Raw genomic sequence first — 27,940 nt, forward strand, 5'->3', positions numbered from 1 at the left:
GGATGAAAGTTAATTACGTTTTATTTAATAGCATTGGCCTGCGTGCCTTTCGCACGCTCGGACCTCCGAGGGCTGCACGCACGGCGTTTCCAGCGCTCTGGGCTTCAAGGGCTCTGAACGCACTAACTCGTAAAAATCACACCGAGGCAGCTGACACAAAAAGTGTACTGGAGCCTCGTCAAAAAAAAAAAAAAAAAAAAAAATTCCCCCTCTTTATTTCTGTGGAATTCCTGATGCCTGTGTTAAAATGTCGCCAGCCCTCGTCAATAGTTCTCTTCCCTGTTGATGTATTTTGTAAGGGACTAAGAAAATGAGGCCAGCCAGAAAGTGTGACCCAATCCAGGAAACACGTAGGGGAGCCCTGCAAGTCAGGATTGCTGCCTGCAAATTAAGGTGCCCCTTGATTGCCAAACTACGACAATCAAAGAAAATACTCTAATTCGCGTTTAGCCTGGGAAGAAACTCACGCCAAGAGTCCCGGTGGAAGGACCCGGCTTTTTCCTTTGGGTCGTAGCGAGGTGCGGCGTCCTTTGCCTCGGAGCATACCCGTGGGTTAACACTGCGAACAAGTTAAATTCTCCTTCGGGCTGCGGGGCTGCAGCCAGAGCAGCCCGTCTGCGGGCTCCCTGTCGGACCTGCGTCGCGACCAGGGGAGTTGGGACGGCTCAGGCCGACGGCAGGGAGAGGCTTGGTCGGCAGCGCTGGGGCTGGAGGGCCGGCCGGGGCGTAGCGCAGAGGCGCCCGGCGGCACGGGGATGGCCTTGCCGGGGCACATCGCACCCCCCTCGCCCCCCGCTCGTTTCGCTCTCCCCGGTTTAGTGGCACTGTCTTAAACTGGATTATTAGCTGGCGCGACGCCGTTATTCCGTCCCCACATGTGGCATCGCTTGGGTTTTACCTTTCTGTAGCAGATCCTTCCTCTTTCTCCAAGGGAAGGGTGCCAATCGAAATATTTAACTGACAGCACTAAAATTTATGGCAGTGGCACATCAGCCCATAAATAGTTTGGGACGATCCGTCCATCTCGCAGGTACCAGATGCGAGAGAGGCAAAGGAGCGAGAGCAGCGGGTGCTCGGGAGCTGCCCCTCGCCTCCCCCGGGGTGCCCCGGCAGGAGGTGGGGAGCAGGCAACAGCCCGGCGCGGAGGGGCGGCGGGGGAGCCCGGTGAAGCCGGGGGGCTGCGCGGCGGGGCCGGGGCGAGGCGGCTGTCCCGCCCACAGGCCCTGGGCAGGGTGCGGGAGGCCCGGCAGGCCGCGCCGCCGGGGCCGGGGCTGCGGGGCGGGCGGGACGCTGGTGCCTGCGGCGCGGCCCCGAGCCCAGGCTGGGGCGGGCCGCCCCTGGCCCGCTCCGCCATCCCGGGGCGAGCGCGGCCCCGGCAGGCCGGCAGCCGCCGGCGGAGGGGTTGCGCTGCTGCCAAGGCCTTTTGCACGCTCGGGCGTCCCGGCACTTCGGGGAAGCCGCTGCGAGCAGGGCAGGGAGGGCAGCTCCCGGGCGGCGCGCCCGGCGGCTGCCGCATCCCCGCCCCAAAGCAGACCCCGGCCCCGCCGGGGCGAAGCCCGGCCCCGCGGCTGAGGGGCCCTGCGCGGCCCGGGGCTGCCCCCGTCGGCCTCGGGGCCGCCGGCTCCTGCCAGAGTCAGGACTGCAGCGCGGCTCGTCCCGGCGCGGAGGGGAAAAAGCATAGCGGGCTCTGACGGAAAAAAATTGTGTTTTCCTGGCACTTTGTAACGGAGATTTCAGCCATAAGCCTGGAAAATGGTATTCCCTGAGTTTGTAAGGGAATGCCATTTCCATAACCGCTTTAAAAAACTATTCCTTTTGAAATCCGGCCTGAAGCTCGGGGAGCTCAAGAGTCGGGGCGAGCCGAGCTGCCGGGGCGGGGGAGCTCCTTTGCCTGGCGGCGGCTTTCAAACGGGCCGGTGTAATCTGACAGAAGGGCATTTCTAAACAGGAAAAAAAAAAAGTTAATTTATTTTCCTAACTGATTTTTAACCCATACAAGCGGGAACGGCGGCCGGCCGGGGGAGCGCCGTGCCTGCCCCGCCGTCTCGCCCCGTCACCGGGGCCCTTTGCAAGCGGCCCCCGCTGCGCGGCCTCGGCCCGGGCACCTTTCCCGGCCCGGGGACCTTTCCCTCCCCGGCGCACGGAGGCAGCCGGTAACGTTACGCGTCCCGCTTTAATGCGCTTTTTATAACAGTTGGCACTAGTGGGTGCTGCAACTAAGTAAAATAAATAATAAATGAAAGCGAAGCCCCCTGGCTCGCAGGCGCGGCGCGGCGGGGACCCTCGCAAGAAGCCTGAGCAGCCCTCAGCGAGGGGGGCACACGCCGGTGTCCCGGCCGGGCGGGCAGAGCCACACCCCCCCCGCCAAGTCCCCCGGCCGAGGGCGGAAAGCGCCGCTGCTGCCCCGCGCCGTTGGCGGGAGCCCGGCACCTGCGTCGTTAGTTACCGCCGGCGGGAGCAGGTGAAGTCCGGCTGCCCGGCTACCCCCGGCCTCCCCATCCCGCCCCCCGGGCAGCCGGGGCCCCGGGGTCCCCGCCGGGGGGGGCGTAGCCGCGGCCTCGGAGGGGCTCCCCGCGGCGCGCAGGCTGCGGTGCCGGGGCAGAGCCTCGGCGGGGGGGTGCGGGGGGGGGGGGGGGGCCGGGCACCGCGGTTGTTTGCATCGACCCGGAAACATCAACAGCGGGAGGGAGGGCGGACCGGAGGCGGCGGCGGCGAGATAGGCCGCCCGTCGGGGCCGGGGTCACGTTACCGCCCGCAGCCGCCGCCGTCCCGCGCCTCGCCGGGGCTTGCGCGCAGCCCGCCGCCGCCGAGGGGCAGCGGGGCCCGGCCCGCCGCAGCAGGTGTCCGGGCGCGACGGGGCGGGCCCGACGGGGCGGGCCGGGGGCTGCGCCGCCGCCGCCGCCTGGGTGCCGGAGCCTGGCGGGGGTCGCGGCGGGAGCCATGACGGGCGTGGAGGCCGAGCAGGAGTTTGATTTCGATTTCCTCTTCGAGTTCAAGCACAGCGATGAGGGCGGAGGTGGGTGGCGGCGGGGCGGACGGGGCACCTCCGGGGGTGCCGGCGGAGGGATGCTGCGGGGAGCCCGGTTCGGGAGAGGGGAAGGTTATACCCTCCCGCCCCGGGGGGAGCGCGGCCGGGGGCGGCGCGGCGGGGGAGCCGGCGGTCCGGCCCGGCCCCGGGCGGCGCTTGTCGTCTCCGCCGCGCCGGGGAGCGGCGAGCGGGGCCGCGGCGGCCGGCGCTCTGCCCCGCGGTGCCCTTGCAGCACCCGGGCGAGCCTGCGAGGGGAGACGACTCGGGAGGCGGCCGGTGCCTGGTTTTTGAAACTTCGGTGTTGATGGAGCCCCTCGAAGCCCCGCGCTGCCTGCTCGCAGCGCTGCCCCACCCTCAGGCAGCCGGGGAGCGCCCGGGCTGTCCGCGCAGCCTGCCCGGCGCTGGCGGGGGGCGACCCCCTCGCACAGCCCTCACCCCCTCTGCCCCCGGGGGGTGGGAGTCGGGGTCTGGGTCTTGCCCGTTACAGAGGTGGGCCAGTTCAAAAACCACTTCTGCCCCCCTCCCCTTCCCGCCGTGAGCTGGAGCTAGTTAGGCTCAGGGTTTAGCTTGAAGGTCATCCGTAAATAAAAATAACGGGCCTGAATTTATCGCGGGTCACACCGTTCCCAACTCTAGTGTCTCGGCCCGGCTGTCTCTTTTTTATGACTTTTAACAATACTGGAGGTGGAAATGAGGCAAACAAGTCTGGAAACGAGAGAGAAAGTTGTCGTTTCCTGGTATGAGGTTGACTGCTATGGTGTCAGCGATAGCTGCTCACCATAAAAAGCTCTCATACAAGTAGATGATTTAACGTAGCCTCGGAGTAGAGCTGTTTCTGTGGCTGTGCTTCATCTTTTGCCTTCAAATTGAAGCAGGTTCCCAAATCCTTGCCTGCATATTGCAGCCTGCCAGGGTGCAGGTGAAGGCATAGTGCTCCCCTTCCTAATGCTCCCCAATTGCCCAGCTCCCCCACACGCACTGTCGGTGTCCAAATCATTGTTAGGAGTGTCTCAGGTTTTAGAAAAATGTGGTTTTAATAGTTTCACACCAAGCTATTCAGATGAGTGTCCTAGTAATTAGGAAAGTGGAGGGGCCTAAGCAAATTAAGTATAAAAGTCCTAGTGAGAAAAGTACCTAACTCCATTAGGCAATTTTGAAAGCATGAATTTAAACACAGACCTAGACACCTAGACGTGGCTTCATCTTTAGAAATGTAAAATAGCCCTTACCTGCTCTGAAGCCCCTCTGAGCTGCAGGTGTTCAGCATTCCTATCTAAAGAATGTAAATAAAAACTGATGGTGCCCAGTGCCTCGCAGGATCAGCCCAGTAATGACAGAAAGGAATAAAACCTTTGCTCTGTGAAATTAACTAGAGGGAAAAAAATTCTGAATTTTTTATGTTGTCACGAAGTGAAATGTAATATGTGAAGGTGTGCTGACAGCTCAAGGGGTCCAGTTTCTTGTCCTAGTTATACTTAATGTAAGTGTGGATTTGTTGGAACAGAACTGTTGCAGACCTGCGCTGGTCTATCTGATACTGGGATTTGGCTCAAGATACTAAAATACATTATTGAAAGTGTCTTGGTAGTAAGTGCACCAGTCCTGGGGGCCACTATGGATCACAGTCATGACAGTGACTCTGTGTTAAAGCGTTAACCTTCCTTTCGTCCCTATCAGCACTGTCAAAATACCCTACACAGCTGTATTATGTGATACAGTTTCATGCCTTTATAGCCACCTCTGTCTCCCATCCTTCAAGACTGGCATTTTATTTCTATGTGTCTGATTCAGCCTGGTGAGGAAAACATTGGCATGTTACGAATGTTATGTGCATTTGATGAATTTTGTGAATACGGAAATTGTGGAGAAGAATGTGCTTTTTCAGAAATTGTAGCCAGTTGTTTTTAGCTCACAAACTAAGGACTTGGTCCTGTCCTACTTCTGGTTTTGGGGCTTTAATATTTGGTGGGCATACTTTCTACATGCTGCCTGAAAACTTAAGATACCTAAATACATTTGGAAGGATTTGGATCTTGCTTTTTTCTATTTTGAGTACTATTGTGTGAGAAGTTGTATGACACATTATTTTTCTTGGCCCTTTAAAAGTTGACTTTTTAAAAATACGTATAATAGTTCTAAAAGAGGCTATTCCTTGCTGTGTGCATTAGGGGAACTTGTTGCTTGGAGCACTTGAGGCTGTCTTTTAATTTTTTTTTTCAAGTGGATTCCTAAAGGCTGGTCTGAGCCTTTATATTGCCTGTTCAGCCCAGGCTGCAGATCTCCAGCAGACTTAAGTGTTTGAATTGCACCCTAGTCAGGCGTTAGATTTTAAGAGAACTCGTGGGTTCACAGTACTTTTCATGCAGGTAATAATTATCCCTGCTATTTTGTTTATTTACCTATTTATTTTTAATAAAAGATCTAAAGGCACTGATTCTGCAGTCAGCAGATGCTGCTGTTGCACCCCGTCGGCAAAGCCCACCTGATGGGCCAGAACCTGTGGTCCCCTGCCCGGGGCATCTGGCTGCGCGCTGGGGACCGGCTGGAGGCGGCGGCCGGCTGTGCCATTTCGCCACACCATGCATGTACACGCCGGGCCGGGAGGCTGTGGAAGGGCCCATGGGGCGTATGTAGAAGAAGAGCCTAGTCAGTGTCCCCGTAGCGGCGCGGTGCCTGGGACATCACCTTCCTCTGGAGCTGGAGGAAGCAGTGAAGGGGTTGAAGCTGCCTTGAAGGCGCTGCTTAGACCCTTTCTCTCAGCTAATTTCTTAAAGGTCTTACCACTGTTGTACCACTTTGGGTTTTTTTTTTTTTCCATGAAGAGTGAGAGGGAAGTGGTGGTGGTCGCAGTGATGCTGAGTGGCGTGGCCATGTGGCAGGGCAGCAACAAAAGGGGACTAATTTTGGAAGGAGGGGACTCTGATCCCCCAGGCAGATCTGCGCCTTGCTGTGACCACCGCAGTTGGATTATCCTTGTCAAAGTAGCACCTCGTTCTCCATAGTTCCTGCCTGCCTTGTTGTTCAAATAGAGTGTGAAGCTGCAGCTTGTTTTGAATAATCCAGTTTTATTTGCGGCACGCTCAGGTGAAATTTAATGACCCTTCCTCAGTAAATGGCCGGTCTCTGAAGGCAGACTAGAGAGTGAGTTCAAGAGGTGTTGTTGCTCATCGTTCCTGACTGTTACCTGACATGACACACATCGACTGCAACATCGCAGAGTTGCTGTGAAACTGCGACAGCACGTTAATTTTTCCTAAGTACCGTTTGCCTTGGAGTCGTTGCCAGCGAGAAAGGCGAGCGCGGGATTGCCGGAGGATGACACCAGAGAGGGCTGAGCTGATAAACAAAAGAAAGAGAATAGCCGGCTGCGCTGGCGTTACCAGCTCGGAGGCTCGTTTGCATCTGCAGCGCTCCCAGGGAGCGGGTCGGGTTGGGAATAACAGCTGCAGTAATTAACACAGCTTTTCCGTATCTCCCTAGGGAAGGTGGGCAAGGGAGCTTGCCTCCTGGGAGGGAAGGGGACAAGCTCCCTGTGTGGACCAGCTGTGGCCAGGGGGGACACAGAGTTTCCCCTCTGTGCTGCAGGAAAGTGCCGCTGCCGTAATAAACCTCGGGGAAGGCTGATGTGCTGCAAGCACAGCTTGGGACTGGAGCTGGGTGCATTTCCAACCTGCTGAGAGGAACCTGCAGAGCAGCAGTACCCAGACTCAAAGTTCAGCAACTGTTGTCCCGGATAGAAAGGTTTTGCTGTCTTTTGCCAGTAAGGCAAGAGGTACTGGCATTAGGGGCTCTGGCCCATGTGTGCTGGTGACGCAGAGCCTCCCTATATCAGAATGCACGGGGTGGATGACTCTGATCCCACCACTGCTCAGAGCACCAGGGGCACATTGCTGTTGGTTGAGGGCTGCCCGTCTGCCTGCGTGTGGCCGGCCTGCCGGCGTCTCCGGGTGACAGAGAGACATATGCAGCCCCTGGAACAGGGGAGCAGAGCTGAAGGAGCCCCTTCAGCAGGCCAACAGTGAGGCGAGGCAGGGATGGTCTCCTGCAGACTGGCTTTGAGATGCTGGTCCCTGTAGCGCAGCAGGGATGGAGGCACGCAAAGGGTGGGTTGTTCCCCTGTGGTGAGTCCGGAAGCCCGTCGGCACGAGTCTGTGATGTGATCTGTCACCTTCCACGTTTTCCACAGTGACTGTGCAACTCTGCTATTGCTTTTATACACCTGGAGCTGGTAAATGGTTAGACTGTTGGCCAAGAGTGCACTGCTGGCAGCGCTCAACATGGCGTGCGCAATAACCAGCAATTTCAGTGGAATTTCAGCTGTCGTGGAGTAGTGAGACATCCATGTTTACCCTTCACCTGGCCTCTGCCAGTTGGGCTGGAGGATAAGTGGTCCCAGAAACCAGAGCAGGTCAATAGGTCTGTCTTGTTCCAAAATCCTAGTTAACTGGAACCAGTTGGAAACTTGCTGTAATGGAAATTTTGGTTGTGTATAATTTTTTTAACAGAATGCAGTTGATCATGTTCTTCGCTTTAGTCTGCCTCCACTTTTGTTTTTTTGTCCTGTGTTTTTTGTGTGTTCCAACTTTTCAGGGAGGGAATTAGGCTCACTTACGTAAAAGCACATCTCTTGAGCAGCACTGCAGTCTCTGAATGCTGAGGCAACTTTGAAGACTCCATATTTTGCTCTGAAGGTTCACATAAGAAGAGTGTCCTCGAGACAAACTCAGTCCATATACAACCCCCTCCCAAGATAGCTTGTCTTGTGCTGTTCAATTAGTGGCATTTTCAAGGATGGTAGTCTGCAGTTTCTCCCCTAGTGTGGTACGCCTGTGGGCTGGGTTGTTAAGGAGAGCTGTGCTTTTGTGTGTTGTGCCATGTCCCTCCGCTCCAGCTGGGTATGTTACTGAGTGAGTATATTTGTGCAGCACCTCATATCATTCTTTTTTGTTGGTTTGTTTTTTTTCCAGAACACTATAATTATACATCTTCAAATGTAAATGCTGGCTTGCCTCTAAATGTGGCACATTCCTCATTGTCAACTCCATGTCATGGTCTTCAAACATCAAATCCCGTCATTTCAGTTGTCCCATCGACAAACCATCCTTCTGGATACGGAGGACACATAGACAGCGGGGCCTCCGAGTATTACCTGCCGCCAAACATCAGACCTAATGGAGCTCCAGCGCTGGAGAGCCCCAGAATTGAGATCACTTCTTACATGGGACTTCATCATAACAACAACCAATTTTTCCACGATGAGGTTGAGGAGGCCATCCCAAACGCCAAGCGGTCACCTTCCACTGCCACTTTGAACTTACCAAACATTGAGGCATACAGAGACCCATCCTGCCTGAGTCCAGCGAGTAGCTTGTCTTCCAGAAGCTGCAACTCCGAAGCGTCTTCCTACGAGTCCAACTACTCGTATCCATACACTTCACCCCAGACCTCGCCATGGCAGTCCCCGTGTGTCTCTCCGAAGACCACCGACACAGAGGAGGGCTACCAGCGCAGCATGGTGGCCTGCACTTTACTCCCTTCCCCGAGGCACTCTCCATCAACATCTCCCAGGACGAGCATCACAGAGGAGAACTGGCTGGGGGCTCGCAACTCCAGGCCTCCGTCTCCCTGCAACAAGAGAAAGTACAGCCTCAACGGCCGGCAGACCTCCTACTCCCCGCACCACTCCCCCACGCCATCTCCGCAAAACTCGCCGCGGGTGAGCGTCACGGATGAGACGTGGCTGGGGAACACCAACCAGTACACCAGCTCCGCCATTGTTGCTGCCATCAACGCCCTCACCACCGACAGCACCATAGATATGAATGACGGGATTCCCATCAAGTCGAGGAAGACCGCCATCGACCACACCCCGTCCATGACTCTCAAAACTGAACCGGCTGGCGAGGATCACGGGACCATATCGCCAACTGCCGATTTGTCACCAGAAGACTTCTCCAGCTTTCAGCACATCAGGAAAGGAAACTTCTGCGAGCAGTACCTGTCTGTGCCACAGCATCCCTACCAGTGGGCCAAACCAAAGTCTCTGTCTCCGACATCCTACATGAGGTAAGGAACCCTGACTTTGAGGGCAATCCTGATAATATCTTTATTGCATGCTTTTTTTATCGTCCTTGCCCTTCCTGTCTCTGCTTCCTGCCAAATCTGCCCATCCAATCATTCCACTTAGCCGTATCTTGTGATGCTGCCTCTGTTGTTGGTGTAGCGTGACCACAAGTAAAGTCTTGAAGGGTTAAAGAGGCTGTTCTAGGAGCTGGTCATGCATGGGTTGTAACTGGTTATCTGCTTCCCAGGGGACAAGCCCCAGCCTGGGCAGTCTGGAAATGGGGTATTCACAAGCTTGTCAGGCAGCAGGACAATTTGGTGCCATCAGACCTGTGGCTTTACTTAAATAGTTCATTGTGTCTTAGTATGTTGTTATTGCAGGACAAGAAGATGGTCTCATTATTGTGGCTGTTACAGGGCCTTGCACATTTACGCTTTATAGACAGTGAATACAAACAGAATAGAAATATGGTTCTTTTCTGCATTATTTCTGCTTTTACTTCACTTCATCTGAAAGCTGCTTATCAATCTTCTTTTCCTATCTGTGTTGGACAGTGATTTTCTTTTTTCCCTCCTTCCCCACCATTTTTATGTTTAAAGAGGAAAACCTTATTTGTCAGCTGATAATAGTCAGTATACTGGTCGCATTTATTTATCACAAGAGGACTCTGGGTAGCAAGCACAACAGAATAGCCAGAATTTGAGTTACATCCATTGCTTTCTCTTTTGGTCTCAGTTATGGTCTTTGTTTTGAAGTCTTCTGAAGGCTGCATACACAGAAGCACGTGGTACGGGAAAAGAGTTTGGATTTCCAAAAGTTTGCAGGCTGTTCCCAGTCCCTGGCTGTGATGGCCACCCCCTCTCCTCTTCCTCCCTAAGCACACCTGGCTTCTTGCTTTTCACAGCAAAGCTGTCTTTCTCAAAATGAACGAAGTGGGCACCTAGCTGAAATGTTTCAATTAGCGATACATTCCCTCGCTCTCAGCCTTTCTAGTCTCACTTTCCTCCAGCCATGCTCCCTCTGCCACGTGCCATCTCCTAAAACTGAGATTGAGCAGTCCATGGCCCTTTGTGTTGCAGCATGTAGTGCTGTGGTCCCCTTCCTCATCGTTCTCCTCCTCCTCCTCCTCCTCCTCCTCCTCCTCCTCCTCTCTGCATTGCCCAAGATCCTTGCAGGACCCTGGCTCGATTCCGTGCTGAGAAATGCAGCAACATCCTTGGGTCTGGCCGAGCCATCCAGAGGTAGGCACTCACTGCCTTTCGGAGCTGGGATAGAGATTTTTAACACCAGGCAAATACTTCAGAGCCTTCCCGTGTACTTAAAAAAAGCCTTTTATGTTCTCCCACCGAAGTGCCAAGTAGCCTGCGTTCATCAGAGAGGCTGGCCGTGGGCTTTTGCTTTGGGGCGGCCTGCTTTTTGCCAAAGACTTCAAGGGCAATAATAGGACAGTTTGACCAAACAGGCTTTTATCTTTCCATTGCAGCGAGCGGCCCGTAGGCGCTTTGCTGCAGTCTGTCAGGAGGCACCCGGCATGCCTGTGCGCTAACACAAACAAGAAAGGTGAAGCGTACAAACGGAGCCCCACTACGCTGTGTATTTAACATTTTTTTCCACTGTTTTGGTCTTGTATAAAATATGTTTCCTGATTCACAATATGTTTCCATGTGATCTCATTAACTCGTGCTCTAGGGCAGTTGGAAGTTACTGTTGAAATGTGATTTTAAGTTATTTTACCAATCAGGTACACTGACCGTGCTTCCTTCCACCAAAAATACCTCTCGTTTTATGTATATGAAAGTGCTGGGCAACTGAGCACGGACGTCAACAGGATCACAGCCTACGCAACAGAAACTATGTTATTTTAAATCTTTCCAAAAAAATTGGTTAAGAATTTGTCACAACAGAGCGGGATTTTTTTCCTGTTATGTTACACATCTGTTCTATTTCAAACGTGAGGGCTGGAGGGGTGGGTTCCAACAAACAACTCGGGCTCCAAAATCTACCCGGTCATAATGATTTCGAGATAACCAGATTTGATTACCTCCTCTGTCTCTTCCTGAATACGCGGTACAATTTTCATCAAAAGCCAGCATGCCTTGGAAAATCACTGACGCCTTTCCCTCCCTCTCTTGCATTCCCATGTCTTTGGGGGCAGGAGGGAGCAGGCTCAGGCAGACCATCAGCCGGGTGCTGTCTCCTTTCCCGTGGTTTTATAGTGGGCATCACTCTAAAAGAGAAACTGCCTTTTTGTATTGTTTCTAAAATTTATGATGTTTTTCATTTGTCATAATTAAAGCTCAATCCACTTCAGGCTTTTCAAGTCCTGGAGCAAGGGAATGATAAGAGTATATAAGAAGAGTATAATAATGCCTGCCTTAACAGAAACAGTCTTTCTGTGCCTCGTGCTTCGCTTGGTTGCTTATGAGGACTGTGAGCTCGGAGGCTCAGCCCGGTCCCTAGGCTGTGGGCTCTTCGGAGCAGGTTTGGGCTCACACATCCCCCTTAAGGGCTGTGAACGTGTGACTCTCTTCCTGCATGGGCAGTTATTGTATGAGCAGGTGATGCTCTGTGTTTCTCAAGCCTGTGCTGTCTCAGTTGTGTTCCTTTCTGTGATATTTCTCCATTGCAGCTCAGTGCTGTGTAATGCAGAATCTCTCATGGGCAAAAATGTCAAAGCCAAAATGGAAGTACAGGACTGGAGTTCTGCCCTCAGGTATGGCGGCAGGTTTAGTGACTATTTCCAAAACTAAAATCCCATTTTTATTTCTTACCCGCTCATTAGCATGTCCTAAATCGTCCTATATTACAACAAAAAGTATAGGCACTCATGAATGCGCCGGATTTCTTAGTATCTTACTCGTTTTTTACGACTTCCTCTTTAGCTGCTGTATTCACAACTTGAAATTTCCTAGAGACAGTTTCCTACTTGTTGAAAAGTAATGCACTGTAGTTATTTCAAGTGTCATCAGTTTAATCCAAGAAGTTTGTTGGCCTTTATTAACACTTGAGTTTTCATTAAATGTAGTGTTTTTTGAGGGGAGGGGGGAAGAGAAATGGTTGGGCTTGTTGGTTGGGCGTATGGCATGTATGAGGTCTACCACACCAAAAGGAGCTTCCAGGAATAGAAACACAGTTCCAGGTGGCTTATAAAAGCTCCCTCTTGTACAGTTTATTTTTTTTAACCGTTGAAAGCCACATTTTCTTTAGCTGCAGTCTCTTTTTCAGCCTCAAAAATATACATGTATGTTCTTGACCTCACAGACACAGGTTCATGTAGTTTTACATACGGAGGCTGTAGTTTGCACCCAGAGAATGTATGGCTGGATACCTGTCTACCAGTTGCAAAAGCACATTTGGTAAAAGCCGAAAGTCTGCATCAATGGGCTTGTTTATTTTTTGTGGATTTTTTGGATTCCACTTTTGTGACTGTGACAGTATCAAACTCAAGCATGCAAAAAATCATTCATTGAGGCCCCAAACCATGTGATTTCCTTAAAAATCATGATTTTAAAAAATTGCTTATTTTTTCCTTCTTTCTTCTGATTGTGGACCTTTCAGATACCCTTTGATGCTTTTCTTTTTTTAAATAGGTGGTTTGGTCCAGATCATGAGGTAGAGGACAGCCTTACTTGGGAGAAGTTGAGTTTCTCAAGAAATTGGGGGGTTCTGAAGGTGGAAAAGGGCACCAGCTGTCTTAAGAGGAGATAGTCACCAGTGCAGCAGCACCGGATTTGCTGACCTGTGCATTCATGGCAAACTTGTGTGTTTATGGCGAGCAAGAGGAAGTTCTTCAGACAAAGCAAAGGCAGGGCTGTCTGGGCAAGACCCGGTGAAATGGGGACTTGTGGCTGTCAGGCGGTGGCCATCTCCTGGGACTCGTTAGTGTTAATTGGGGGACGGGCAGAGTGGACAGGGAAGAGCCCGCAATGTCTCTAACCTTCTTCTCTCTCCTGCTAGACTCATGCTGGATGGGGATACTTAGAGGCTTCAACAAGTTCGGTTTGCCACCACGTAGTGGCGGCTTTTGATTACGTTAGGTTGCTGCACCATAAGGCTGGAGACTGCTTGGAAGCCTGTCTCAGTAGACTGATTTTTTGTTTGTTTGTTTGTTTGATTTAATCCTCCCCACACTTTCTCCTGAGTTTTTTTCACTTCATTCAAACGTTCCTGTGAGCATCTTATTAATGGCCTTCCTTCACCGGCTCGTTTTAGCACGGCGTGATTCTAAATTCAGAAGGAGCAGAGATGTGATGCCAGCCACTTGTTATCTCCATTCCCATGGCAGTAGTTTGTTGTTCTTTCTCTAAGCCAACAAATGCAAAATTTCCCATGCAAATTGATCTCTGAATGTGAAATTTCAGGACGGTAGTGTTAAGTATTATCTGGGAATATGATGACAACTTGCGTTTTCAGACTTCAGTGTGAGGAATTCCAGTGCACCGCATGCACTCCACGGAGGAGCTACTTGCTCCACATGCCAGTAAAATCCAGCCAAGTCTGGGGTGGGGCTCAGCATCTATTTTAACAGCTCACAGTCAGATTGCTCAATTGTCAGACAGGAAATTAAAAAAAAAAAAAAAAAAAAAAAAAAAGGAGAGAAAAATCTACCCATGTTAACTCATAGGTGAAATATAAAGCAGGTATATTTTTCTGACCACAACCAAGTGGTGGACACATAGGCATCATCATCATTTTCTTACTCTTCAAAAAAACCCACAAGGATCTTTAACAGGCATCTGCTTCTATGTGAGGCGCAGGTAATAAATAATAAATTGTAACCATGTTTGCATTTGGTGCACAGTTGGAGCAGAGGCAAGCTAGCAGCCTGGTAAAAGTTTCAGCAGCCCTGTGGTTTCTCAAGTTATGTTTTTGCTTCTAAAGGAACACTCCCTGTTAGAAAAAGTAAGTTTAGTGCAGGGCACCCAGCCTCAGCCACACTCCTTCTAAGTCACTTGCTTTACTTCAGGCGCTAAAACACACTTACCGTCCCGCTCTTCCAGGCAGTGGCTTATGCTGCTGTCAGGCAGCTGTCTGGGGTAGGTGACTCCATGCTGTGGTACTTGGCCAATGAGCGGGTTAGGCGCTGTGTGAGACCGGCAGTTGTTCTGACACCTTTTGCACAGCAGCCTAGTTAAGGACAAAAATGTTTGCAAATCTCTTTTTCAGTGGCCTTGGGCATCTAGTAGCTTAGAAAGTGTAATGGTAATTTAATTCCCAAATGCATAGCAGGCACGTGAAAAAGGGGCTTAAACACCTTTGCGAAGTTTAGTACAAGTTTTTGGCTTTGTTTCCTCCCTGTCTTTATTCCAGTGTGCTGCTTAGTATCTTTTTTTTTTTTCTTTTCTTTTTTTTTTTGAATTTGATAAATCTTTCTGCTAAAGGCAGAAGTCAGCCAGACTGGATAATCTGGTTTTGATTTAATCATATTGTGTATCTGGTGTATGAAAAATAAATCACTATTCATCTGTTTTGTAATCTGATTTACGTAGAATGGAGTTATATTGAGTGAGTTTTCTACAGCCTAACACCAGGTTTTGTGAACCCACCTTGAAACAACCATCCCTCATTACAGCAGGACACATAGAAAGGAATGGGACAGGTTTTCAGTTGGTGGAAAATTCTGAGGGAAATACACCAACGTATATTTGATAGGAAGACTACATGAAGACCTTTTATTTCTCTTCTTGACCCCTGTGGAGGGGCGTTTCTCCCCTCCGCATGATGCTGGCTAGATGAGGTAGTTTGGGCTTTTTCAAATTGATAGGATTCATTTGCAGCAACCAGATTTTATTCTACCACTACACCATTTGCTTGGTGACTTTTTCCTTTAACCACGTTTAGCTGCAGGAAATTAAGTGCATGATGAAGATAACCTAACATAGGAAATAGCTCTGACAGCCCCAGCCCATGACACTGTTAAATGCATCACTCTGCTTCCTTTATCAGGAAAACTGCCATTAATTGTCAATTTATAATTGGGCAGGTGGTATTTTGGAATTTCAATGATAGATTGCAGGCTAACACCAAACTGTATTTTTATTTTCAGGCTTTATTTGAGAGCATGAATTTTACAACTTAATTATGCTGACATTTTCGGGTGCTGATTTGAAAGGTTTTTTTGTGGGTTTTTTCTTTGGTTTTTAAAGAGATGTAGTTAGTTATGGAACTATTACTTAATTCCATGTATCTTTAAAAAAAAAAAAATCCTTCTTCACTTGAGGGCTACATGCTGCCAGTCAGAGTTGTCCTTTTTAATTAAATATTAAAAATTTCTAATTTGATAGATGTTGTGTCCTCAGAAAAAAAAAGATCCATCAAGTGAGAATTTACTTAAAACCAGAAACATCTGTTGAAAAATGTGTGCTGATTGTCACCAGGAGAGACACAGCTGTTTTGCTCTGCTCTTTGTCATTTATCATTAGTCAAATATGGTTTATCCAGATTTTTTTTTTTCTTTGAGATTTTTTTCAGACTAAAGTATGTGTACCTAATGTGCTAGGCAAAGAATAGTGGCTATATACAATGGCCAATTGCCTGTAATTCTTTGCTGCCTCTTTGCTCTGTATGCGTGTCCAGTAGCGGAAGAGCTTCTCCTCGCCTCTGAGGTGGGCTCTGGCCATTCTGGGGGAAAGGCTTGCACAAGGCTCAGAAGATGTAGCATCCTGCCTCTAGCCAAGGCTGGGGCTCCCGTGCTTGGGAGGGCAGTAGCCAAATTCAGGATTTGCCCCTGGCAGGGTCTTGCCTCTGCAGACAGTGCCCCGCTGGCTCCTGCTGGATCCAGATGTTCATGGGCGCTGGGAGCCCCCACAGGGGCAACTTCTTTCTTTTGGATGAGTTCCCGTTTGGGCTGAGCTGGGAGCTGTGTGGCTACTTTCTTCTCTACCCCTCTGTTATTTTTGAGGGTGCTCTGTGTCCTGCGGGTTGGAGAGCAGAGCAGCTGGAAGTTCGGAGCCTGCAACTCACCAGCAAGCTGTGCTGGGGTAGCAGGAGTTGCCCAGGGAGTGAGGGTGGTCCTGGTTCCTCATCCAGGGCTGGGAGTTAATGTCTCCAGCTGACCCCTGTAATGCGTGTCTATAGGCATTCAAATCACATGGCTCAAATTGGCAAATTTATCAGCAGTGAAGAAAGATCATGTAGAGAAACTTAGCACCACCTGAAGTCCCATCAGTGGATATGCAAATATGCACTAGCAGATAGGAGTTAAAATATGCTGGTGATAAAGGGCTGGATAAGCACTTAAAAAAAAAAGGCAAAGCAAAAAAAAACCTGGTGTGAGTGGTTAAAGTTTCTGGCCCATGGTGGGAGACACCAGGGATGCTTTGAGGGATGTGAAAGCAGTGATGCCTGCGGAGCCAAAAGCGCTCTGGGGCAGTGCGTGGATCACAGGGAAAGTAAAATGGAGTATTCAGTCTCCAGCTGAATATGTGCTTGTAATATACGCACCCAGCGCAGAAGCTCTTTTGCATCCTTTCCCTCCCAGCCAGCTCATTTCAGCCATGATTCAAGCTGCTCAGACTGTCCTTGCAGCAGGGCTATAGCAGCGAGGCGGGGAACCGGTAAATCCCCAGCAGCCAGCCTCCTTGCAGACTGGGGCGAGAGCTAATTAGCCCTTCAGCTTCCTCATCTGCAGGCTGCGGCGGGATGAGCCCTCTCACCATGGCAGGCAGCCCAGGTCTGTGGCCACAACAAAAGGGTGGAGGACCATGATTTTCTGCTTGCTGGTCGTCTTCCCCAGGCTGATGGGAGAGATAATAAAGTTTGATGTAAGAGGACAGGGTAGTATGTTGCAGTTCTGCCGTTTAACTACTTCTAAAGGCTTTTGAAGGACATCTGATGAGGAGAATTCATCGAAAGAGAGAATATACTCTAGACATAAAATTAGTGTTTTCATCATGAAGCTTTTTGCTTCGATTTTAAGATCAATAAATTTGTCTCACGTCTAACACTGTTTCAACAGTGCTTGTTTGTTTCGTTTTCTTTTTTTTTCACCCCAAAGCATCAACTTGGCATTTCTTACAGCCAAGCACTGCTGACTATTTTCAAGTGTGGTTTTACACTGGAAGTGGGTTTCTAAGAATGACACTTCCCCACCATTGCATGCTGTTGGGTCTGCTTGCTTGTGTGATGGTAATGAATCCTTAATATTTTAGTTAATTGCAGAGTAAACACAGGACCGGAAGAGCGAGCTGGATCTTCTTCTGGCTTGTGCGTCATCGTTAGTAGGATTTGTAAGCAACTTCTGACTTCAGAGCTGGCTCCTTTGCAGTGCACGAACCAGAAAGAGACTTGCTTCGCTTTGAGGCTCTCTGACGTGTTTTGTGTTGGAAAGGAAGCTGGGAAATGGCTTTTTTCCTTCTTTCCGCCCCCTGTAAACTGAGCAGATTTGTTGAAATCCATTAGATTCATTAAATACAGAACTCCTCCAGAGCTGATTTGGCATTCACTTCCACAGCAGAAATCCTCTTCCTTAAATTCCTCTGCGTCTTTCTGCCTACCATTCTCCTTTTGGTTCAACAATCAATATATTAAAATATTTGTAAGCTGTGTCTTAACATTTTTCCATTTTGTTTACAAATGGGGTAGCATCTGGGCCATCAGATATGCTCAAACCATAAATCTTCATAAAATAACCATTATCTTCTGAATTACTTATGTCATGGCATTATCCATATTGATGAAATTTTAAATGTAAGATGGTGAAGGATGAACTGCGAAGCACGGTCTCTAAAGTAATAGTGCTGGATGCTTGTGGTTTGTGATAGTGTACTTGATGTTAATTTTTAATATGTTTTCCTTTCCATTATAGCCCATCCCTGCCTGCCCTTGATTGGCAGCTGCCATCTCACTCAGGACCTTATGAACTGCGTATTGAAGTGCAGCCGAAATCCCACCACCGAGCTCATTACGAGACAGAAGGCAGTCGAGGGGCTGTGAAGGCATCTGCGGGGGGCCACCCTATTGTGCAGGTACCAAAATGTGTAACGAGCAGCACAGGTTGTTTATTTCGGTGCTCTTTGGTGAGCACCCTTTCTTCTTCAAAACCAAAAACTGACGGGAGATTTTTCCCATCCTCAAAGATTACTGCGCCTAAGCGCACCTTAGAGCGTATTTAAACTGGATGGACCAAGCTGTTATTAAAAACAAGGCAAGAGCATCCACTTGCTCTTAGCAATGCGAATACGGCGCAAGCAGATTGCTGTTCTGTCCGTGTACAACTTAGCAAGTGTTCAGCTGGCAAGTGGTGACCATGGACCTATCTGTGCAGTCAGATTCCAGACATGCAGTTTAGACTAAGATCAGCTGGGGACGTGCCTCAGAACACTTATTCCTTAACTTGTGGTTGGATTAATCAGGGCTGTGAACATGTCGGAGGGCAGAGCTGTAGCAGTAATGTGGAAGTATGTTGCTAGTTTGGATGTTGCAGTGAATGCTGAGCAAAGTGAGGCTTTTTGAGTTTCTTCTGTCTATTTCCTTAAACCCTTCCAGCCACTCTGGAAACCATCTGAGGTCTGAATCTAGTTTCATGAATTCTACTGGACTCTTCAGTTACTGTATATAAAGCATTTAATTTAATAACGCTGTAAACTGACCCTTAATTCATTTATATGACTAGTCTCATTCATTTTTAAAGGACTTTTCTCAGGAGTGGGAAGAACAAGATTTAGTTGTTTAAAACAAAAAAAAGAAGTAGTAGCAGGAGAGAGCCAACTGTGCCTGTGCCTCCTCAGCTGCTTCTTTCTCACCCAGAAGTTAAACTTCCAGTGCCTTCTGCTGGGGTTGTGACCCCCTGTGCAGCAGAGCCCGGGTTTTACCACTGCCCAGATGCCGTGGGACCCGTGGGTGTCAGGGCACTGTCTGTGGGAGGGAGGCAGGTGTTGCCACCGCGCTCATGCTGCTTGGGTTTATGCCACAACCCTTCCCGTAGGAGCAGTGGCTTGTCGAAAGACTGGATGGCTCAAGATGATGTACAGACCACACATGCAGGGCTGGTGTGCGTTTGTTTATTTGCCGTAAAACCCTGTTAGCAAACACGTCGTTCGAAGGAACGATGCGAGTTTGAGATGACATTGGGCAGTGACATGTGCCACTACAGAATTTGTGTGCCGCTGCGGCAGCTGAAAAAGGAAAGTGAGGGAGTTGTCAGCAGCAAACACAGTTCGCTCTTTAGCTGTGCCAAAACTCATCCGCGACATGGGATTATGGAAGTGATCTGCTGAAAGACAAAAGGTTTTAGCAGAACATTTGTGAATGATATTAAAGAGGGGTTTGTGGCAGACACGCCTGATGACAATTAATACCTACTCTGTTTGTGGCTTGATGCAAGGAAATGTAAATGGGGAGGCATCAGTTCACAGCAGCCAGCCTGGCCTTTAAAGTTTCCTACGTGCTTTTTGGAAAGACTGAATGTGATGCCAACATTTAATTGGACTAAATGCGTCCAGACATTTCCCCTCTCATCCCCTGTCCCGGTCTGTCGGGAGTGAGCGTGCTACTTCCAAACAAAAACAAGTGTCAGAAGAGGGGAGAGGAGAGGAAACTGCGGAAGGGCATGAAGGGAGAGGGGAGGAAGCAGCCAGTCCTAGCCCTGTCAATTGGCTTTACCGGTTTAATAAAGATTAATGTATTTTTCAGTCCCTTTATTACAACCTGAACATCCTTTTCTCCAAAAAGAACAGAAACATAAAGAGGGCCAGAAAAAGCTTCTCCGTGCTGACATTGCCATCCCAGCCAGAGTTATCTGTTTGAGGAAATACTTAAAAGCTTCTGACTTAGACCAGAGTTGGATGGATGGATGAAAAGTACTTCCAAAAAAGAAAGAAAATACTTATAAATACTTTTTATAAGAGATATAGTAAGTACTTAGAAATAAAGGAGTACTTCAAAAACAAAACTACTTATAAATAAATGAAAGGAGGAGGAGGAATCTAGGGAGTAACTTCTGATAAATCGGTGACTGGCAAAAGCTGTAAAATGCATCTCTGAATCAGCATATTTCCAGATGTTGCAGGTATTTGGGTCGGATTTGATTCAGTCCACTGTGTTATACAGAAAGGAGCCCAAGCTTCAAAGTTCACACTGAGGTGTAAGCTTAGAGAGCGAGTGTCTTCAGGTGAGAGATTTTGGATCAAGCTTTTTCCTCTAATTAATTTCCTGGTGTTTTCAATTGTGTTGACTCAGGGAAACCCCTCATAAAACTGCTCTGACCTCTTGCACTACCCTTTTCTGTTATTTTTTTTGCCCCATGTGGGCAGTCAGGTCTTTCTTATGTTGCTGCTTTGGGGGAGTTTGCTTAAATTCTGCTTTTGTTAAAGCTCTTCCCCTTTACCTTTGACAAGAGGAGAATGCCAAGGAGGTCTCTTCCTCCCTTCTCTGTTTCAACCCCCCCTCTTGCTAGCATCCTGCTTCCCAAAACAGGAGATTTGCTCACGCTAATATCTCCATATATCTGTAGGGCATGCTAGGGCAGAGAAGAAGTAAATGCAGAAAGCATCCGCTGCTCATGGCACAGTTCCCCAGCAAAATTGCCAGGAGGTTGCTTTCTCTGCAGCCAGAGTGTGTTTATCTTTTTTTTTTTTTTTTTACAGGCAACGTTAGCTTCCTTGCTGCTGCTCCATCTCTTCTTGCAGGAGGTGGAAGGGTCCGAGAATCAAAGGTTTCTGAGGCAAGCGTGCTGGATGAGGAGAGCGGTGGTGTAGGAGGGCAGGAGTCTCTCGTGGGTGTGACATGAAGTCCAGGGTTGGAGACCAGGTTTTTCCTTGGCTCTAGTGGCTCCTCCAGGCTGTTGACTTTTCTCTGGAGCTGGAGAGGGCCACATGTAAAGTTGAAGAGCTTTGCACTGGGACCCAGCAGCATGCTCAGTGCCCACCGGTGTATGAGGTTACTCTCCTCTCCCAAAACTGAGCCTGGGAAAGAGCAGGCAGTGCTGAGCATGGCAGGCTGCTGTGGGGGTTTATGCTGACCCACGGAAGGGGCAAGCCTGGTGGGTGCTGGCAGCTGCCTGCAGCAGCAGAGCCTTGCCCCGACCTGGTGCTGGAAGGCGCCACTCGCTCCTTATCTTCTCTCCATCATCTGCGTGCGGCTTGCTCACTGGAGGCTCCTGCGGGCTGTCTCCCAGGCCTATTTCATGCCAGCAGGATTTCCTATGGATATCCTTCTGTGGTCTGGCTGCACCCTCCCGTCTGCACTTAGGAACGATACAGTTTTGAGCGCTTCAAGTTGCCTGTGAGGGCTAATGAGCCTGGTAACGCAATACCCCTCTCTCTCACATTTCGCCTTTGCCTGTTTGGGTGTTTGGCTGCCATGGCAGCCCCAAGCTATCACTGTTCTCGATTGCTAAACGTTTTGAGAGTGGGATGAGCCGGCGCACCTAGCAAGCTAAAAATGCTGCAGAAGATTGGCAAGCGAGCGGTGTTGGGGAGTGGCGGTGGTGAGCTCATGGCTGGCACCGGCTTTTACCCCTTGGCTCAGGGAAGTATTTTGCGAGTTGTCGTTGCCTTCGGTGATTTCAGACCGGGGTACTCCCCCCTCTGAGTCAGAACGGGGCCTGTGCCCCAGCTGGCGTCAGGCGTTACGAAGCTGCGCGCCGTGCCAGGTGAGGGTGAAACCTGGGACCACTCGGGGAGCGAAATCATGCCTGTTAGCATCCTGCTGGCACCTCTGCATTTGCAGGAGTTCACGACTAGGGTGAGGATTTCTCTGAATGGAGCAAGATGAAGTGAATGGGGACTTTAGGAGACCCACGGAGCTACAGCCATATTTTAAGCGAAGTGAACTCAATTCAAGGGGTTTACATCCAGAACATTTGGACCTATCTCCCATTCTTCATTTTAAAAGTGCTGGTGAGGAGTTGCATGAGATGGGGGTTACATTCCAGCTAGCGATGGCTCTGTTTCAGCTGCAGGTAAGTAATCTGGCAGATAAAAGTTTGGGATCCCCAGGGAGGGATGGCACCAGATTATAAATACATGGTCTATAGATATTCTAATTAATAACTCATCTTTGGAATAAGTCAAGCACTTTGGCTGCCTGAGATGGAATTTTTACAAGCAGGGTGCGGTGTATCTGTGAGATAAAATCCAAATACTCAAGAATGTTTAATTAAAGGGTATGATTTACTCCCATAGAAGACTGGACTAAAGGGTGAAAGAAAATATTCAAATGCACAGAATAGTCTAGTAGGCACTTTCAAAAGTCATGATTATTATTCATTTTTTTGACACAAAATATGCCAGGAATTTTCTTCAAGATCACTCTTGACGTGAGGTAGATAAATCGGTTAGAAAAAGCAAAGAAAAGGAGTTGTAGGGGTTTTCCTTTCTTGTCTAGGTAACCGGTACTAGCCAGAATTTGTTTTCCTCTTGGAAAAATAAGTTAATACTGAAGATGCATCGGATGCTGCCTTGCCTTTCATTGTATCGCTTTGCGGTGAGATGGTAGAGGTTGCGTATGGCTTGTGCACTCCAACACAGAATTTGATCTGAGCCCGTGAGCAGATGAATAGTCTGAGCTCCCTCATTTTGCAGGCAAAACACTATGATTTGTCTGCTGATTTACATAGTCAAAATGCTGTCTGTGCCAGGAGACTTGCTCACAAGAGTTGGCTTGTGTCATTTCTCGACAAGATCTCAAGTAGGCACTTTGGGTCCAATTTTCAAAGGCCTTGAGGCATACGTTGGGATTTTTAAATCCCCTTGTGACTAACAAGTGTCAAACTCTTCTCTAAACCAATTGCTGTCTCAGTATTTTCGTACATCTCCACATCACCATAATTAGGCACCAACATGCCTCTGAGCTGTTTGTGCGCCCCAGTAACACGTGGAGCGTGTTATCATTTGCTTCCCATTCATCAGTTGGTTTTGTTGTTTTTGGATAACAAGCTCAAGTAGTCCAGGTCCAGGTGCTGGCCACCACAGGTTTCTATCAAAGTCCTTTCATCTTCCAGACCCAAGAGCTATGAATACCTTTTGCAAACCCCTCAGGGAGTAGAAAGCCTTGTCCATCAAACCATTGTAACTTCAGGGGGCAGCAGTCAGTCCAGTGACCTGCAGATGCATCCAGGTTGCGGCTTTACGTTTTAACATCACAGTCTCATATAGCACTTCTCATGCACCCAGCTTCACAAATAGTTAACAGCGTGAGGTAATAGGGTTGTGCAGTTACACAGAAGGCAAGATGGGAAGAAGAGAGAAATGAAGAGCTGAAGGAAAATACTGGAAAGACCACTGATGAAGGAGATAAAGGGATAAGGAAGCTGAGAGGAAGGCTCTTCCAGACAGAACAGGGTAAGTCCTTCGCAGCAGTGCTCTGACGCTGCACAGCAGGAGTGAGCCTGTGGTTATTTTTTAAGTACGTAGTATGGGACTTCTCATATACCTGCAGTGTATACGTAAGTGCTTTTCTTGGTAGGGGTCCTCCAGTGCTGTGTGTTTGTTTTAAACAACAGGGCTGTCACCATTGCTGCGTGAGTCAAGGGAATTGGAAAGAAAACAGTCCCTGGTGGGTCCAGCTCATGGCCATCTGACACCTGACCAAGAGGAGTGGATGTGAAAAAAATCATGTTAGCCGCTTTCCCCTTACCCCTCTGGGTCCATCAGAGCAGAGAAGAGAGCATACTCTTGTTAGTAAGCAGTGATTCAACTTGTCACGCCACAGCGGACTTCCTCTCCGTGGTGCTCTTAACTTCTTTTTGGAAGACAGCGTCACCCTTTTACCCAGATGGAAATATAATCCTTTCTTATGGTGAGGATATAAAGACATTGGCAAGCACCTGTTAGCCAGGTTGCAATTAATAGCACAAAGCCATGCAACCATACAACAACCCAGACAGGGAGCCTACATTTTATAGCCTTGTTTTAGACAGCCGGTACTTCTTAAAAATAAATCTAAGCTGAATGGCTTTCTCACTTCTTGCATCTGTATAGTTAAAGCTAACCTCAAACTAGCAGACAGATAATCAAAGCTGAAAAGTAGAATGATTTGGCAGATGTTTTAAGGCTGCTATTGCTTCTATAAATCCAACAAATGGAAGAAAGCCCATTGAAAGCTTTTTATCACAGTTTTTCATCGTTAGAAGATCATATTTTGGGAAGGGGGGAGTTTCTCTTTTTTGGTATTTCACATGAAGTTGGTCCCACAGGGGTAGCTCTACAAGCACGGCCATGTAGGTAGCTTGGCCTCCCTGAGAAGGGCCAAGTCCAGAAGGGAGCCTTTCTGGAAAGTGTGCTGCTGTCAGCTGGTGAAGATTTCACGACCCTGAAAATACAGCTTCAGCTCTGATTTATGAGCAGTCCTGGGGATAGGCCTCTGTTGTTTGGCGCAACAGCCCTTTCCAAATGAAAAACAAAATTTTCACCAGCCAGCACTTGGGGGATGCACTCTGCTCTCCTTTAAAAATGATACCTCACCCACACTCAGCCTGACGGACGCCGCAGTACATATCCTGGCTGTTAGGATGCCAAGGTGTTCAATCTGGCTTTCCAGCTCGAAGGATTTAGCCCAACATCCTAGCCTTGCCTTCAGTTTGGACTCACTGGCCACAGGCAAAGCAAAAGTTAGTGGTGGCCTTGAGGAAGGAGGGGATGGAAAGCATTCCCACTCCTCCACTGCTGCTGTCTCCGTTCCCTTGGGAAAGGGGATGATGATATCAGCTCCCGGCTTTCCTCTCCCTTGGCCTCTCCTGGTTTCCTTTCTGCCTTGTCCTTTGCAACAAGGGAGTCGGTGGCATTGGTCTCACTGTGTGGGGTATCTTATAGCTGTCCCCTGGTGGTGGTTGATAAGGCAAAGACCTTCTAGGTTAGATCTAGGGAGGAAGCAGAGGAGTCATCTTTATCGCCACCACTGCTGACAGAGCCATCCTTTCTGCTTCCCTTGTCAGGCTGGTTTTGGTGACCAGCAGCACATGCACGCTGAGTGCCTAGAAACAGTGTGATGGAAGTCTCTGCAAGACCAAGAAAGGCAGAACATAAATGTAGAAGTCTTCTTATTCCTCATTTACTTTGTCCTCGGGGCTCATGCTGCATCCTTTCATTCAGTGAATTGTTTGCAGCGTAGACAGAGTCTTTTCTGCACGTTGTCTGAAAGGGCGATTCTTCATTATTTTGTAAGCATATCTCAAAAATGTGTATTGCTGCTCTCCAGGGAAGAATCAGGACTCATCCCTGACTGTTTGAGGGCTATACTTTCTTGTCCTTTCCATCTCTTTTGCCCCCTGCTTAATATTGCATCACTCCTGCTAAAAGTTGCAGATGCTGTCTCTTGCTCTGTCTCCGAATTTTCTTTCTAGAAATTGCCATTCCCCTTTCCCGCAAGTGGTCAGGTCCCAAGCAAGATAAGAAAAATCCCCCTTGTCTTGTTTTTTCTACATAACTAAATAACGTGCAAGTGTATCTGCAGGCCTGGGGAGCATCTGTCAGTGGGTGGTGTTCAATGAAGATGGAAACAAAAATATAATCAGCAGTTGAAATAGGCGATTTCTTTGCAGAGGTGTGCTAGAAAAATACCTGCAAAAGCCGCAGCAGCCCAACAAAGGCGTTTGTAGTACTCCTAGTGAGGCTGCTGCAAATGTGCTTACAGAGCTAAATGTTCCCAGTTTCTTCCTTTGGATTCTCTTTCAAGATCTGCTAGAGCTCAGGAGCCCATAGTGTGATCTCTTCTCTCTTGTCTTTCTTTTTAAAAAAAGTATTAGAAAGAAGTAGTTCAGCTTAAGTGATACAAGTAGAGAAAAACAACAGCCAGTGAGGTTCCTGAGGGTTTTGGCAGATTGGAAAGCTTAAAAAATGGTTGTAATGTGTAAACCCAAAAATTGGCAATTGCTTAATTCATGCTCTAATAGATCTTTGTCTTTTGAGAACATTATTCCAATGAGTGAGCTATTCATGTTAAAAAATGGCCCTTGCATCTGCATAGTGATTGCTCTCTCACAAGGACAACTGGGGGGGGAAGGGGAGGGCTTCCCAGTAAATTTGTGGTAGAAGCATCCTTCCACTGAAAATGCATGCATCGGGGAACACCTAAAAGTGATGAGAATCAGAATCAAAAGGCTGCAGTTCTGCAGTCCTCTCTGAGCTTCAGCAGCTCTTCTGCCCTCCCAGTGTCTGAGAAGGAGCTGCGGTTGGTTCTGGTTAGCCAAAAGAGGCTACCAGTAGCGCTACAAATGGGTACCCACTTTTCTAAGGAAAAATACAACATGGGTAGACCTTTTGCTTGCCTCAAATTACCAGACCTCAGTATAAAAGAAAAACCAAAACCAAACCACATTCAAAGCAGTATTGGGGTACTCCTGAAGTCAGTCAGCTTAGCCTGCTTAATTCAAGTACATGCTTAGGAGTTGGCTGACTCTTAATCAATTTAGCTGTTTTTAAGAAAATAAGATGTTGAGGACTGGGTTTAAAATGGCTTAACAGGGAGGTTCGGTTGATACTTGAGGCTCCAGTCTGGGTGTGAACCACACTTGTTACTTGACTTAGTTTTGGTTGCAGTTGAGAAGACCTACACCAAAGTTACCAGTCAGCAAATCTGCTCCAGACTTGTCAGATTATTGCATGTTGACATGCGCCCAAAAGCTGAAATGAAACACGGTTAAAATTAAAATGCAGCTTTACCAAAAGCCAGATGCTTCATTATGAGCTGAGCTAACCTACCTGCCAAATACTGCTAACCTGCATGAGGCAGGTGATTAATTTTTTACAAGTCTGCTTTGGCAACTAGACATCTGTCCTCTATTCCTAAAAGTAATATCTCAGGGCAAATGATTTTTTTTTTTTTCTTCTTGGTACTCCAAATTATATAAAACATATATATCATGAAAATTATAGTGTGTGCATTCTGTATGAAGATATACTGGAGGCCAGTTCATGTTTCACATCACTTTCACACCAATGTAACTCCATTGGAATATTTTCTAGTTTTATACTTTCTAATTTTTATATAGGAGAAGAGTAAAAAATCACATCCATAACATACCTTGTAATCTGGAATGTCAGTATATGTGGTTATAATATAGATTTTCCATATTAATCAGTCATTGTTCCAACTAACAGGCTGAATCAGTGGAAAATATGGTGTCAAATTACTCAGTTGCTCTCTTGAAGTACGTTGCAGCTTTCATTATGAGCAGGGGTTTATCATTTCTTTCCTTGTGAAGAATAGCTCAAGCTCTTCTTTGATACGTGCCGTGAAAGGGAGATGATCCATTACAGCATCTGCTATGTACATACACATAAGTAAAATATGTTGCATGCTGTCAGTGCAGTGAAATCAAATAAACTTTCTCCTCCCTCCACATGGTTAAGAAATAATTTAGCAGGAGTTGCATATTTTCACTGAAACAGTTGAAACACACTAGTGATCAATTTACTTGCACATGGTAAAAATAATACAGGTTGCAGACAGATTTGTAATATGGTTTTTAAACACCTGTTTTTAATGTTTCAGTACCCAATAAAGTGGAGGAGCTCCTGCTTTTGGTTTGCATGCAGACATTATGTACATTGGGATTTAAAAGTCTACAGCCTAGGTTTCAAATGCAGCCCTGTTCAAAGCAGTAAACAACACTTGCAGGCACAGCATTTGTGGAACTTCCTCGGCACTTCAGTTACAGACACCGATGTCCCCCTCAATGAGTTTTGCTCTCTGAGGCACTGATAACACGGTGTTACTGCCAAATATGAATCGTGGCGAAAACCCATCATCCTCACCAGAAAGGGAGCTCCTCCCTGGCCACTTGCAATCCTGCTCGTGTAAAAATATTGCTGGTCTGGTTCTACGTAATGTAAGGGGAAAAATGTAAGAGAGATTGAGCAAAGTGATCTTTCTGTTACAGTGCAACAGAGCACTTAAGTACATCCTTA

At 48.4% G+C, this 27,940-nt stretch overlaps 1 protein-coding gene across 1 annotated transcript in view; it reads left to right on the forward strand.

Annotated features, from left to right (window-relative positions):
• The first annotated feature begins 2,940 nt into the window (after window positions 1–2,940).
• The window catches only part of NFATC1 (nuclear factor of activated T cells 1), a 108,981-nt gene continuing 83,981 nt past the window's right edge, over window positions 2,941–27,940 (forward strand). Inside the window, exons 1-3 of the mRNA XM_075705022.1 lie at window positions 2,941–3,016; window positions 7,996–9,094; window positions 17,899–18,058. Coding sequence (XP_075561137.1) covers window positions 2,941–3,016; window positions 7,996–9,094; window positions 17,899–18,058 — 1,335 coding nt within the window. The remainder of the gene's footprint in view (window positions 3,017–7,995; window positions 9,095–17,898; window positions 18,059–27,940) is intronic.

Source organism: Pelecanus crispus, chromosome 2 (genome assembly GCF_030463565.1).
Source record: "Pelecanus crispus isolate bPelCri1 chromosome 2, bPelCri1.pri, whole genome shotgun sequence".
NCBI lineage: Eukaryota > Metazoa > Chordata > Aves > Pelecaniformes > Pelecanidae > Pelecanus > Pelecanus crispus.